The sequence below is a fragment of the Pelobates fuscus genome, chromosome 1 (genome assembly GCF_036172605.1).
Source record: "Pelobates fuscus isolate aPelFus1 chromosome 1, aPelFus1.pri, whole genome shotgun sequence".
NCBI lineage: Eukaryota > Metazoa > Chordata > Amphibia > Anura > Pelobatidae > Pelobates > Pelobates fuscus.
This window is the reverse complement of record NC_086317.1, coordinates 251,306,951-251,322,081: the sequence shown is the minus strand read 5'-3', so window position 1 is coordinate 251,322,081 and position 15,131 is coordinate 251,306,951. Positions and strand designations below refer to the sequence as shown.

At 47.1% G+C, this 15,131-nt stretch overlaps 1 protein-coding gene across 2 annotated transcripts in view; it reads left to right on the top strand.

Moving 5' to 3' along the window:
* LOC134612042 (cell cycle control protein 50B-like) overlaps positions 1 to 13,061 on the top strand; it is a 40,582-nt gene extending 27,521 nt beyond the window's left edge. For both annotated transcript variants that reach the window (XM_063456425.1, XM_063456426.1), the window contains exons 7-8: positions 9,631 to 9,819; positions 12,361 to 13,061. In XM_063456425.1, coding sequence (XP_063312495.1) covers positions 9,631 to 9,819; positions 12,361 to 12,545 — 374 coding nt within the window. In that variant the 3' untranslated portion in view covers positions 12,546 to 13,061. The remainder of the gene's footprint in view (positions 1 to 9,630; positions 9,820 to 12,360) is intronic.
* The last annotated feature ends 2,070 nt before the right edge of the window (positions 13,062 to 15,131 follow it).

The window sequence follows — 15,131 nt, the reverse complement described above, 5'->3', positions numbered from 1 at the left end:
CTCGAGTATAAGCAGAGTTTTTCAGCACATTTTTTGTGCTGGGAAAACCCCAACTTGGCTTATACTTGAGTCAGTGTCTGTATTATGGCAATTTTTATTATTGCAGACAATGGGGCTGGCAGCAAGCGCTTACCTATCCTGCAGCTCCTGTCAGCTCCCTTCTCCTCTGCGCTGGTCCTTTCAGCACCTCTGTCAGCTCCCAGTGTAAATCTCGCGAGAGCCGTGGGGTCATAGTGCGGCTCTCGCGCGACTTACACTGTGAGCTGACAGAGGAGCTGCAGGGACCGGCGCGTTGGAGAAGAGAGCTGCAGAAGAGGTAAGTGCTCTCTGCCAGCCCCCCTCCCTCCCACTGAACTGCCAATGCCACTGGACCACCAGGGAGTGAGAGCCCCCCTCCCTGCCATGTTTCAATCAGGGAGGGGGGACGAAAAATAAATATTAATAACAATAATAATAATAAAAAATACAAATATAATAATAATTTTAAAAAATTGTATAACAAAAAAACTATTAAAATAAAAATGCCCACCCCCACCAAGGCACTGCATTCATACACACACGCACTGCACTCTTACACATACACACACACGCACTGCACTCTTACACATACACACACACGCACTGCACTCTTACACACACACACACACTGCACTCTTACACACACACGCACTGCACTCTTGCACACACACGCACTGCACTCTTGCACACACACGCACTGCACTCTTGCACACACACGCACTGCACTCTTGCACATACGCACGCACTGCACTCTTGCACATACGCACGCACTGCACTCTTGCACATACGCACGCACTGCACTCTTGCACATACGCACGCACTGCACTCTTGCACATACGCACGCACTGCACTCTTGCACATACGCACTGCACTGCACTCTTGCACTGCACTCTTGCACATACGCACGCACGCACTGCACTGCACTCTTGCACATACGCACGCACGCACTGCACTGCACTCTTGCACATACGCACGCACGCACTGCACTGCACTCTTGCACATACGCACGCACGCACTGCACTGCACTCTTGCACATACGCACGCACGCACTGCACTGCACTCTTGCACATACGCACGCACTGCACTGCACTCTTGCACATACGCACGCACTGCACTCTTGCACATACGCACGCACGCACTGCACTCTTGCACATACGCACGCACGCACTGCACTGCACTCTTGCACATACGCACGCACGCACTGCACTGCACTCTTGCACATACGCACGCACGCACTGCACTCTTGCACATACGCACGCACGCACGCACTGCACTCTTGCACATACGCACATACGCACTGCACTCTTGCACATACGCACGCACGCACTGCACTCTTGCACATACGCACGCACGCACTGCACTCTTGCACATACGCACGCACGCACTGCACTCTTGCACATACGCACGCACGCACTGCACTCTTGCACATACGCACGCACGCACTGCACTCTTGCACATACGCACGCACGCACTGCACTCTTGCACATACGCACGCACGCACTGCACTCTTGCACATACGCACGCACGCACTGCACTCTTGCACATACGCACGCACGCACTGCACTCTTGCACGCACGCACTGCACTCTTGCACATACGCACGCACGCACTGCACTCTTGCACATACGCACGCACGCACTGCACTCTTGCACATACGCACGCACGCACTGCACTCTTGCACATACGCACGCACGCACTGCACTCTTGCACATACGCACGCACGCACTGCACTCTTGCACATACGCACGCACGCACTGCACTCTTGCACATACGCACGCACGCACTGCACTCTTGCACATACGCACGCACGCACTGCACTCTTGCACATACGCACGCACGCACTGCACTCTTGCACATACGCACGCACGCACTGCACTCTTGCACATACGCACGCACGCACTGCACTCTTGCACATACGCACGCACGCACTGCACTCTTGCACATACGCACGCACGCACTGCACTCTTGCACATACGCACGCACGCACTGCACTCTTGCACATACGCACGCACGCACTGCACTCTTGCACATACGCACGCACGCACTGCACTCTTGCACATACGCACGCACTGCACTCTTGCACATACGCACGCACTGCACTCTTGCACATACGCACGCACTGCACTCTTGCACATACGCACTGCACTGCACTCTTGCACATACGCACGCACTGCACTGCACTCTTGCACATATGCACGCACGCACTGCACTGCACTCTTGCACATACGCACGCACTGCACTGCACTCTTGCACATACGCACGCACTGCACTCTTGCACGCACGCACTGCACTGCACTCTTGCACGCACGCACTGCACTGCACTCTTGCACATACGCACGCACTGCACTGCACTCTTGCACGCACGCACTGCACTGCACTCTTGCACATACGCACGCACGCACTGCACTGCACTCTTGCACATACGCACGCACTGCACTCTTGCACATACGCACTGCACTGCACTCTTGCACTGCACTCTTGCACATACGCACGCACTGCACTCTTGCACATACGCACGCACTGCACTCTTGCACATACGCACGCACTGCACTCTTGCACATACGCACGCACTGCACTCTTGCACATACGCACGCACTGCACTCTTGCACATACGCACGCACTGCACTCTTGCACATACGCACGCACGCACTGCACTGCACTCTTGCACATACGCACGCACTGCACTGCACTCTTGCACATACGCACTGCACTGCACTCTTGCACTGCACTCTTGCACATACATACGCACGCACTGCACTCTTGCACATACGCACGCACTGCACTCTTGCACATACGCACGCACTGCACTCTTGCACATACGCACGCACTGCACTCTTGCACATACGCACGCACGCACTGCACTGCACTCTTGCACATACGCACGCACGCACTGCACTGCACTCTTGCACATACGCACGCACGCACTGCACTGCACTCTTGCACATACGCACGCACGCACTGCACTGCACTCTTGCACATACGCACGCACTGCACTGCACTCTTGCACATACGCACGCACTGCACTGCACTCTTGCACATACGCACTGCACTGCACTCTTGCACATACGCACTCTTGCACATACGCACGCACGCACTGCACTGCACTCTTGCACATACGCACGCACTGCACTGCACTCTTGCACATACGCACGCACTGCACTGCACTCTTGCACATACGCACGCACTGCACTCTTGCACATACGCACGCACTGCACTCTTGCACATACGCACGCACTGCACTCTTGCACATACGCACGCACTGCACTCTTGCACATACGCACGCACGCACTGCACTGCACTCTTGCACATACGCACGCACTGCACTGCACTCTTGCACGCACGCACTGCACTGCACTCTTGCACATACGCACGCACTGCACTGCACTCTTGCACGCACGCACTGCACGGCACTCTTGCACATACGCATGCACGCACTGCACTCTTGCACGCACTGCACTGCACTCTTGCACGCACGCACGCACTGCACTGCACTCTTGCACGCACGCACGCACTGCACTGCACTCTTGCACGCACGCACGCACTGCACTGCACTCTTGCACATACGCACGCACGCACTGCACTGCACTCTTGCACATACGCACGCACGCACTGCACTGCACTCTTGCACATACGCACGCACGCACTGCACTGCACTCTTGCACATACGCACGCACTGCACTGCACTCTTGCACATACGCACGCACTGCACTGCACTCTTGCACATACGCACGCACGCACTGCACTGCACTCTTGCACGCACGCACTGCACTGCACTCTTGCACATACGCACGCACGCACTGCACTGCACTCTTGCACATACGCACGCACGCACTGCACTGCACTCTTGCACATACGCACGCACGCACTGCACTGCACTCTTGCACATACGCACGCACTGCACTGCACTCTTGCACATACGCACGCACTGCACTCTTGCACATACGCATGCACTGCACTCTTGCACATACGCATGCACTGCACTCTTGCACATACGCATGCACTGCACTCTTGCACATACGCACGCACTGCACTCTTGCACATACGCACGCACTGCACTCTTGCACATACGCACGCACGCACTGCACTCTTGCACATACGCACGCACGCACTGCACTCTTGCACATACGCACGCACTGCACTCTTGCACATACGCACTGCACTCTTGCACATACGCACGCACGCACTGCACTCTTGCACATACGCACGCACGCACTGCACTCTTGCACATACGCACGCACGCACTGCACTCTTGCACGCACGCACGCACTGCACTCTTGCACATACGCACGCACGCACTGCACTCTTGCACGCACGCACTGCACTCTTGCACATACGCACGCACGCACTGCACTCTTGCACGCACGCACTGCACTCTTGCACATACGCACGCACGCACTGCACTCTTGCACGCACGCACTGCACTCTTGCACATACGCACGCACGCACTGCACTCTTGCACATACGCACGCACGCACTGCACTCTTGCACATACGCACGCACTGCACTGCACTCTTGCACATACGCACGCACTGCACTGCACTCTTGCACATACGCACGCACTGCACTCTTGCACATACGCACGCACGCACTGCACTGCACTCTTGCACATACGCACGCACGCACTGCACTGCACTCTTGCACATACGCACTGCACTGCACTCTTGCACATACGCACGCACGCACTGCACTCTTGCACATACGCACTGCACTGCACTCTTGCACATACGCACGCACGCACGCACTGCACTGCACTCTTGCACGCACTGCACTCTTGCACATACGCACGCACTGCACTGCACTCTTGCACATACGCACGCACTGCACTGCACTCTTGCACATACGCACGCACTGCACTGCACTCTTGCACATACGCACGCACGCACTGCACTCTTGCACATACGCACGCACTGCACTCTTGCACATACGCACGCACTGCACTCTTGCACATACGCACGCACTGCACTCTTGCACATACGCACGCACTGCACTCTTGCACATACGCACGCACTGCACTCTTGCACATACGCACGCACTGCACTCTTGCACATACGCACGCACTGCACTCTTGCACATACGCACGCACTGCACTCTTGCACATACGCACGCACTGCACTCTTGCACATACGCACGCACTGCACTCTTGCACATACGCACGCACTGCACTCTTGCACATACGCACGCACTGCACTCTTGCACATACGCACGCACTGCACTCTTGCACATACGCACGCACTGCACTCTTGCACATACGCACGCACTGCACTCTTGCACATACGCACGCACTGCACTCTTGCACATACGCACGCACGCACTGCACTCTTGCACATACGCACGCACGCACTGCACTCTTGCACATACGCACGCACGCACTGCACTCTTGCACATACGCACGCACGCACTGCACTCTTGCACATACGCACGCACGCACTGCACTCTTGCACATACGCACGCACGCACTGCACTCTTGCACATACGCACGCACGCACTGCACTCTTGCACATACGCACGCACGCACTGCACTCTTGCACATACGCACGCACGCACTGCACTCTTGCACATACGCACGCACGCACTGCACTCTTGCACATACGCACGCACGCACTGCACTCTTGCACATACGCACGCACGCACTGCACTCTTGCACATACGCACGCACGCACTGCACTCTTGCACATACGCACGCACGCACGCACTGCACTCTTGCACATACGCACGCACGCACGCACTGCACTCTTGCACATACGCACGCACTGCACTCTTGCACATACGCACGCACTGCACTCTTGCACATACGCACGCACGCACGCACTGCACTCTTGCACATACGCACGCACGCACGCACTGCACTCTTGCACATACGCACGCACGCACTGCACTCTTGCACATACGCACGCACGCACTGCACTCTTGCACATACGCACGCACGCACTGCACTCTTGCACATACGCACGCACGCACTGCACTCTTGCACATACGCACGCACGCACTGCACTCTTGCACATACGCACGCACGCACTGCACTCTTGCACATACGCACGCACGCACTGCACTCTTGCACATACGCACGCACGCACTGCACTCTTGCACATACGCACGCACGCACTGCACTCTTGCACATACGCACGCACGCACTGCACTCTTGCACATACACAGTAAATAAATATTCAATTAATATAATTTTTTTAGGATCTAATTTTATTTAGTGATTTACCAGTAGCTGCTGCATTTCTCACCCTAGTCGTATACTCGAGTCAATACGTTTTCCCAGTTTTTTGGGGTAAAATTAGGGGCCTCGGCTTATATTCTGGTCGGCTTATACTCAAGTGTATATACGGTGTATATAGAACAATAATATCTAATAGGTAGCCTATGTAATCACTCTTCAAACGGACCTAAATGAAAGCTGATACACAAATGTAAAAAAAGTGTGCAAAACCATCTACTTGCATATAATCGTATATCATTTAGAGCTGTGCTCTGTATAATGTTATCAAGTAACTAAACCGCTAAAAAAGGAAAACCCACTATCGTAATGTTGAAAATGTTGTCACAATCTTGAACAGAGTTCTGAATAGAGCTATCTTGCAACTGGCACACGGAGAGAGGATCCCAACGTGTGGTTTGCCTATAGTAGGCATCTCAATCATATCACGACATGTCAAAATGGCAGGAAAAACCACCATGTCAATCTTCCATATTTCTACACTGATCTCCAAGGATGGTAGAACACACTAGGGAGGAGTCAGAGAAGCCATAATCATGGCTGCTCTGACTACACCACCAATGTAAGGGGAGGATTATAGTTGATCCAGCACGCAGAATAGAATAGTATCACACCTAGGACTTTGGATAATGTCTAACAGGAACTTAGAATGGCTGGCCTTAATGTACCTGAGAATAGTCAAAATACTTGCTGAGGTCAGGGACACAGAAAGAAACACAACGATGAGGAAAGCCAGAAGTGAAGGATAGCAGAAATCAGGGAAGTCAAATACCAGAAAAACGCAATTACAAACACACTCTCAGATAAGCTAGTGGAAACCATGACAGGGCCCTGACAAAGGTAATTTGGTTTTAAATAACCCTACATAGGCTGTAATTGGCTGTTTCTGACCTGATCCCAAAACGTGTATGTGCGGCTATGATGTGACCATGCACCTTGGCGCCATCTTTGTGGTCGGAGGCAAGTCTCCTATTAAAACTGGAACCGCAGCGGCCGGCATCTCTAGGAACACTGTACTCGCTGGGGACCAGGATAGGTTGGGCAGTGATTTTCTGCAACCAAGGTAAGTATTTGATTTTTTTCTGTCTGCGTAACCACTGTTTCCGTGCGGCTACGCCGACAGAATCGCGGGGAGCCATGACAGAACCCCCCACTTGAAGACCATCCACCGGGTGGGCAGAACCAGGCTCGAGGGCATTGAAGGAACGGATTTTGCATTCCGCATGTATGTCTGAGGCAGAAACCCAAGAACAATTGGCAGGCCCATTACCAATTTAAACAATGAGAGCAGGGAGAGTATGGCTGGTTGCTCATAACTGTGGGGGGTAACCCCTATAAAATTGGAAAATTAAATCTAAAGAACCAGAGGGAGACTCCGAGGATAAGTCAATCAAGCCCACACTAGTCTACCCTCTGAAGGGAGAGGAGGAGCAACCCAAAAAATAAAGCAAAATTAGTTCAAACTTAACTTTTAATAAGTGTATAGAAGTTAAAATCCAATCATGGCTGATCCAAAATACGTATTAGCTACCATGAAGACACGGACCTAAACATAAAAGTTATAGGGGTAACATAAATGGCATTATTGCCATTATAGCACAAACAAGAGGAGAAGACAAGGAAAGAACTGTAGAGGCAATGATACATTCAGGTGATATGATGGGAGAGGTTTCTTGTTCTTGTTCCACCTCTAGGTCAAATTGCCTAGATAGGGCGTCCGCCTTAAGGGTCTTAGGACCAGGCCTGTATGTGATGATAACGTTAATGCGTGACAAGAACAATGACCATCTAGCTTGTCTAGAAGACAGCCTTTTAGCATCTCCAATGTATGCAAAGTTTTTGTGATCAGTTCTGATCAGGAAAGGGTCCTTGGAACCTTCTAACAGATTTTGCCATTCTTTCAGAGCTAGGATAATGGCTGTTAGCAATATCATAGCTGCATTCCGCTGGCGACAACTTTCTAGAAAAGAACCCACAAGGATGCAAAGGGGTATCCTGACTCTCCCTCTGAGAAAGGACAGCCCCGACTCATGACTCAGAGGCATCAACCTCTAGTATGAAAGGCTTGCTAGAGTCAGGGTGTACCAATATCTCAGCAGAAGCAAATAATTTCTTAAGTAGCTCAAAAGCTTCTTTAGACCATAGTCTACCCCTTTTCGCGTCATAGTGGTGATGGGTGCTATTACAGTAGAGAAACCTTTGAATGGCTTTTAACCCATTGGGTAATGGCCAGTGTAGAAAAGCATCTAGTTTACAAGGGTCCATCTGAAAACCAGAGGCCGAAATATTATAGCCCAAGAACTGTACTTCTGTCTGGTCAAATAAGCATTTGTCAAGTTTACAATATAGCTCGTTTTTGAGCAAAGTTTGTAAAACTTGTTTAACATGCCCATGATGAATCTGGAGATCGAGGGAATAAATTGGTATATCATTCAGATATACCAATACGAAAGTATAAATGTAGTCTCTGAGAACATCATTAAAGGGAACCTCCAGTGCCAGGAAAACAATCCACTTTCCTGGCACTGCAGGTACCCTCTCCCTCCCATCCCAGGTAGCTGAAGGGGTGAAAACCCCTTCAAGTCGCTTACCTGAGACCCCGCCGATGTCCTTCGGCGGTGGTTTGGGGTCAGCCGGTGGGCGAGACTGATCCCGCCCACCGGCCGTAACTTCAGGCTGCAAATGAACCGTACGTAATAAGAGCATATTGAAAGCCTTGGCAAATTGATCCATATGGTGATCATTTTCCTCTAACTTTCTCTCGTAAGTTACTATGTGCTGACACAAATCTGCAGGATCTATGGCCATGTGGTAATGTCAGGATTATAGTTGATCCAGCAAGCAGAATAGTATCACTGTGAGGAAATGACTCTGCTGGGTTTTGAACCCTGGTTTACATGCTGCTAAACCTCTTCCATACCAGTACACCCGCCTGCCTTTAGCTTTAGTCAAAGTGCAGTATGTTATTTAAAAATGACAGCTGGTGTTAAAATGCAATTCAGCTGTATGTTGGTACAATATCGTATATGGGCACCCATTTAGTAGGCGTCAACCAGATGAAACTGGGCTTTAGAGACTATAGACATATCCTTATTTAATATCTTCTAGCACATCCTTATTACTTTCATGTGCACTCGGCTCCTTTGAAAGCGTTACGATCTGTAATTATGGAATTTCATATATATGTTTTAATTGATACAATAAATGTTAGGTTTATTATGTTCATATAATTTTTGGGGTTGGGTAATCTGTGTGTTTAAATATAATTTAGTATTTTAGTAAAGGATTACCCCCACTGCGCTTTCCCAACCGCTCTCGCTCTCGCTCTCTCCCTCTCCAAGTGTGTTATTCACTTTGTCAAGATATTCTATATTGTTCTTCCATGAACAGGTACAGCAAAACTTCCAAACTGGGCCGTGCCTGTTTACCGCTTAAGTGATGGCTTTACCAATGAAGATTTCATAGTTTGGATGCGATCGGCTGCTTTGCCAAATTTCAGGAAGTTGTATAGCAGAATTGAGGAGGGGAATTACACAACTGGTCTTCCTCCTGGGCATTATATGTTCCAGATTGATTACAGTATCCTTAATAAAATTGCATTGCACTGAATTCTATAAAACCTATAGGACACACTTTTAGTATATTAAAAAGCACTATAGTTCCCTTGGTTAAAAATAATAATAATTTTATTCAGAAATAACAGGAGCATGGTAAGCTTTTTTTTTTTAATTTTATTTTTTAGATTGCATTTATTAAATTGAGCATCATAACTTTTATTCATCTCAAAATCAGCAACCAGACAGCTTCTTCTGAGCAGCTTGATCTGACTTTGTGATGTCATCCAGATTGATGTAATTTTGTCCACTCCAATGCTGCTCATAGAGAAGCATTGAATCGAGTGCTTCTCTGAGAAACCTCAAAGGATAGTCTATTTCTTCATTCAATAAGTGAGGATGTTACACATCAAAAAATAGTCTGACTCTGTGAGCCCAAAAGCACCCTGTTGTGGCTGTCAAGAAGATGGCCACTAGAGGTGTGTTTACCCTCACAATGCAAACATTGCCATATCTCTATATCAGAATTCTTTTACATTAAAATCAGCATCAGAAATTTTACATTGAATCCGTATTAAAAAAAACGACAGTGCTATTGCACGAACACAACTTCATTAAGATGAAATTGGCACTCTTGGAAAAAATTACATAAGTGCTTTATTAAATAAATCTCCCCCATAGTCGGTTATTTTTCCATCTAATACGCTTGCTTCTAAAGGAACTCTTTAGCCTTTAGAAAGACAAAAATGCATTTATTTTTAAATTTATTTAAATTCTTTATTTTTGTTGTGCAAAAGCTTGACAGACAGGCTTATTTTGTCACGACCGCAAATATAGGCACTTTAAGAGGCATAATACTGCACATTTTTCAAGTAATACAAAGTCTAATACAAGTTCTGTTCGATAATGGTAAGGCAGTAAGCATAATTGAGACATCTTGTGTAGCTGACCTTAACGTTGTCAAAGAAGAGATTTATATAACATGCTAAACTATGGTTAATTCTGGAGCTTGGTATCTGGGTACTAATCTTAGGGCATAGGGAAATAGCCTATTTTAAGATGGTGATTAAACTAACATGCCCATCATGAGCCAAAAAATATATATCTACACTAGTGGGAGGAATGTCTGATAGATTGGTTGGTATGATCTGGGACATATGCTTCCAAGGGAAGGATCTCACGTGGGCCAATCTGGCTGTTGCAGTACTGCAGAAATAAGATTAGCTGTTCAAACATGCATGCATTTATTTAGATTTAGCCCCCTGCCCCTAAATCAAAGTAAAATGTACAAAAAAAAGGTTTCACTACTTTGTTTTTACTTATTTATTTTTTGCCAGCCAGAGTTTGACTCTTTGCAGTTGTTCTATCTGCCTTTTGGGAAGTCATGCTGACTCTTCTAAAAGACCAAGTCAATGCTCCTTATAGAGGATTGTCATAGGGCTAAAAGCACATGCACAGCAGTGAGCTCATATTGGAGGTTAGGTGTGAGAACCAAGTTTGACTCTACTGACAGTCGGTAGATTTAACCCTGCAATGTAAGCATTACTGTATCTACTAAATGGCGATACTGTACATTGCTGGGTTAAAGGAGCACTATAGGGTCAGGAACACAAACCTGTATTCCTGACCCAATAGGGTTAAAACCACCATCTAGCCACCCTGGCCCCCTCATGCCTCCCTAAATATAGTAAAATCTTAGTTGTATTCAAGTCTGCAGCTGCTTACTTTGTCCCTGTTTCCTTTAGACCTGCCTGCTGACATCAGCAGAAGTTGTAGCCTGATCCAATCACAATGCTTCCCCATAGGATTGGCTGAGAATGACAGAGGCAGACCAGGGGGCAGAGCCAGCACAATTCAAACACAGCCCTGGCCAATCAGCATCTCCTCATAGAGATGAATTGAATCAATGAATCTCTGAGGAAAATTCAGTGTCTGCATGCAGAGGGAGGAGACGATGTTTGGATGCATTTTATGCAGCCATGACCCAGGAAGGATCTCCAACAGCTGAGGAGTGGCCAGTGAAGTTATCACTAGGCTGTAATGTAAACACTGTATTTTCTCTGAAAAGACCGTGTTTACAGCAAAAGTCCTGAAGGTAATGATTGTACTCACCAGAACAAATTCAATACGTTGTAGTTGTTCTGGTGACTATAGTGTCCCTATAAATTTAAAGGACACTGCACCTTGACCACTTGATTGAGATAAAATGGTCGGTGTGCCTGTGGTAATTTTTAATTTTATCAAATACATTTTCTAAAAACATTTGTTATTTAATTGAAATACCTTACAAATGTCTTGTAAGCATAATCTCTACTTTTTACGTAATATTTTAGTGTCTCCAACAACTGTCTATATTACATTATAAGAATATATCTGGTAACAGAATAACCATTTCCCAACATATGCAAAACTGCTATTCAGTTATCAGTGTTGAATGTATGTCATGTAATCCATACAGCCCTGTGCATGGAAATCAGAGGCCAACACAAAGGCTTTAGTGACATACTGTAATTATGTGTTACAGATTAATGTATTTCTATTTTAACCCTTAACTTGTTCTCAACAGAATATCCTGTTTTAAGTTTTGGAGGACGAAAAAAAATTGTGTTTAGCAGTGTATCCTGGATGGGAGGGAAAAACCCCTTTCTTGGAATTGCTTATATTGTGTTTGGTTCACTGTCTTTCTTCTGTGGAATTTTAATGTTAATAGTATGCATAAAGTATCAGGATAAGACTAATGATGATATTTAGCGTGAAAGGGACAAATACGTGACTTACAATACGAGTGGTTTTTTTTGTTTTGTTTTTTTTAAACTTGCATTTTGAGGAAACTATATTTCTGGGGCTTCAATCTCAATTTATTATTCGAGGGCACATTTTAAGAATCTGAAAAATATATGTAATGGACATGGCTAATTTTACATTTCTTGCTCCGGGAAGGGTGAATTTTGGAGTTTTCCCACTGGTGTATTCTTAGCTGAAAACAATAATGAAATACAGCAGATATGATTGTAAATGAATAATTGAACACAATGCATGCCCTGTTACTGTTTTCTAAAAATTTAGAACTCTCTTTAAGAATAGCTTTACAGGACCACGGGTAAATGGATAAAATGTCATTTCAAGTGAAAGAAATTTGTAGACGGGCATTTACTTTAAAACCAAGATTGTACGGTTTTGTGTTTTTGTTTTTTTAACCATTTTGAATGTTTCATGAAAAATGTTTTCTGTTATGTATTTTGTGAATGCTTTAATAAAGGAAAAAAATGTGTTAATTTTCAATTGGGTGGGGGCATTTATTTAACCTTTATTATTCATTAACATTTTTGCATGTAATGTGCCTATAATTAGTTTGTCTGTATGTTAAGAGTAGCTTTTTGCCATTTAACAACAATGCAGTGAATTTTGATAAAAACATTTTAACAAGGACATGTACCCTAAGTCTTTACATATAGTGACATAGGCTGAAAAGAGACATGTGTCCATCAAGTTCAGCCTTCCTCACATTTGTTTTTTGCTGTTGATCCAAAAGAAGGGGAGGGGGGAGGGGGGCAGTTTTCAGCTGCATAGTTAAAACTAGAGGGAACTGGCACCAAGACCACTTCATTGAGCTGAAGTGGTGTGGGTGCCTATAGTGGTCCTTTAAGGCTTTCTTTTCTAATGTTGGCCAATTCAAGTTCTAAAGAATTGATTCTGGTTCACATTTGAGTTTAATTTTTGTAACCTGGTAGATTAATCTAATTATTTATTTCCTGCAATTGGCAATCCTTCCATACTGCCACCATATGTTTAAGCTTCCAGTAGCCCCATTACATCTCCTGCAATTCATAGAAATATCTGGAGAGATCTTTGAGAGTACCTAGGTGTAAGATACCACCTATTCGACAATTTAAAACTAACATCTGTCTGTTGCGGTCACCGGCCCGCCGAGCCTCACGGCCGTGCCCGACCGGCACGACCGCACCGACTACACGAGCTTACCTGCTCGTCGGCGAGCCGGGAACCGCGCACTCACTACTTCCGGGCATGACGCCCGAATCCAATATGGCGCCGATCACGTGGTCGCGTCTATGGATAGCCCCCAAGAGTTATACCAACGTGTGCGTGACGTCACGACGTCAACGCACACGCACGTTTTGGGGTCAGAGGTCGCCCTCTGACCAATCATAGCCTAGAGAGGGGTATTTAAACCCCTAGCTTTTCCCAGAACTTTGCCCTGTCGTGGCTTCAGTTTCCTGGTTTCCTGAAAGTGCTATTTTCGTGTTTCTGATTTCCTGGTATCCTGATCCTTGGCGTTTCCCTGGTTATTCTGATCTCTGGTTTCCCTGACTTGGCTTGTTTTATCGGTATTGAGTATTTTCTGGCTTCCTTGACCTCGGCTTTCCCTTCGACCATTCTCTGTCTCTAGCGTATTAGTCCGGCCATTCTAAGGTCCGGTTTACGCTCTGTCCTGTTATTTTTCCTTTTCTGACTTATGTATATGTTTACATAGTTTCTGCGTGCTGGACCACATAGTTAGCCGTGACATTACGACAGGGCCATGGATCCTGCAGAACTATGCAAACATATGATCGCCTGTGAAAATAGGGTGGAGGATATGGACCACAGGTTAGACCAATTTGCCCAGGCATTTCAGACCTTGCTCCAGAGGACTGCCTATTTAGAGGTCCCTCCTGTACCACCTGTGATTCCGCCACCTGTAGTGGTTCCCGTACCACATAAACCACCGTCCATAACCCTGTCACCTCCCCCTCGCTATGGAGGTGACTCTAAAGAATTCAGAGGTTTTTTAAACCAAATTGAATACCACTTTGAGGCCTCCCCAGGTTCATTCCCAACAGATAGATCAAAGAGGCTATCTGATGAACCAATTAACTGGAAAAGCCTTAACCTGGGCTAACCCCTTATGGGAAAGTGGTGACGCAGTAGCCCGTGATTACAGTGCCTTTCTCACAGCTTTTAAGGCTACGTTTGAACCTAAAGGCAGGGAGAAGAACGCTGCCAAAGCCCTTATGAGAATAAAGCAAGGCAGTCGTTCTGTAGCCGATTATGCCATAGAGTTCAGGACATTGGCGTCTGAGGTTGATTGGACTAATAGTGGTCTGGTGGCTGCTTTCTCTGAAGGTCTAGCTGAGAGTATGCAAGATGAGACCGCAGCTAGAGACCTTCCGGTTAATCTTAATGAGTTTATTGCCTACATGATAGATATTGATAACCGGCTCAGAGAGAGAGAGAAAAACAAACAACGTAACAGACGTTCTAATTTGTCCATAGCCCCTCGTTTCTCTAACCCAGTGGTGAGTAGCCAAGCGCCTCTTCCAGAACCTGAACCCATGC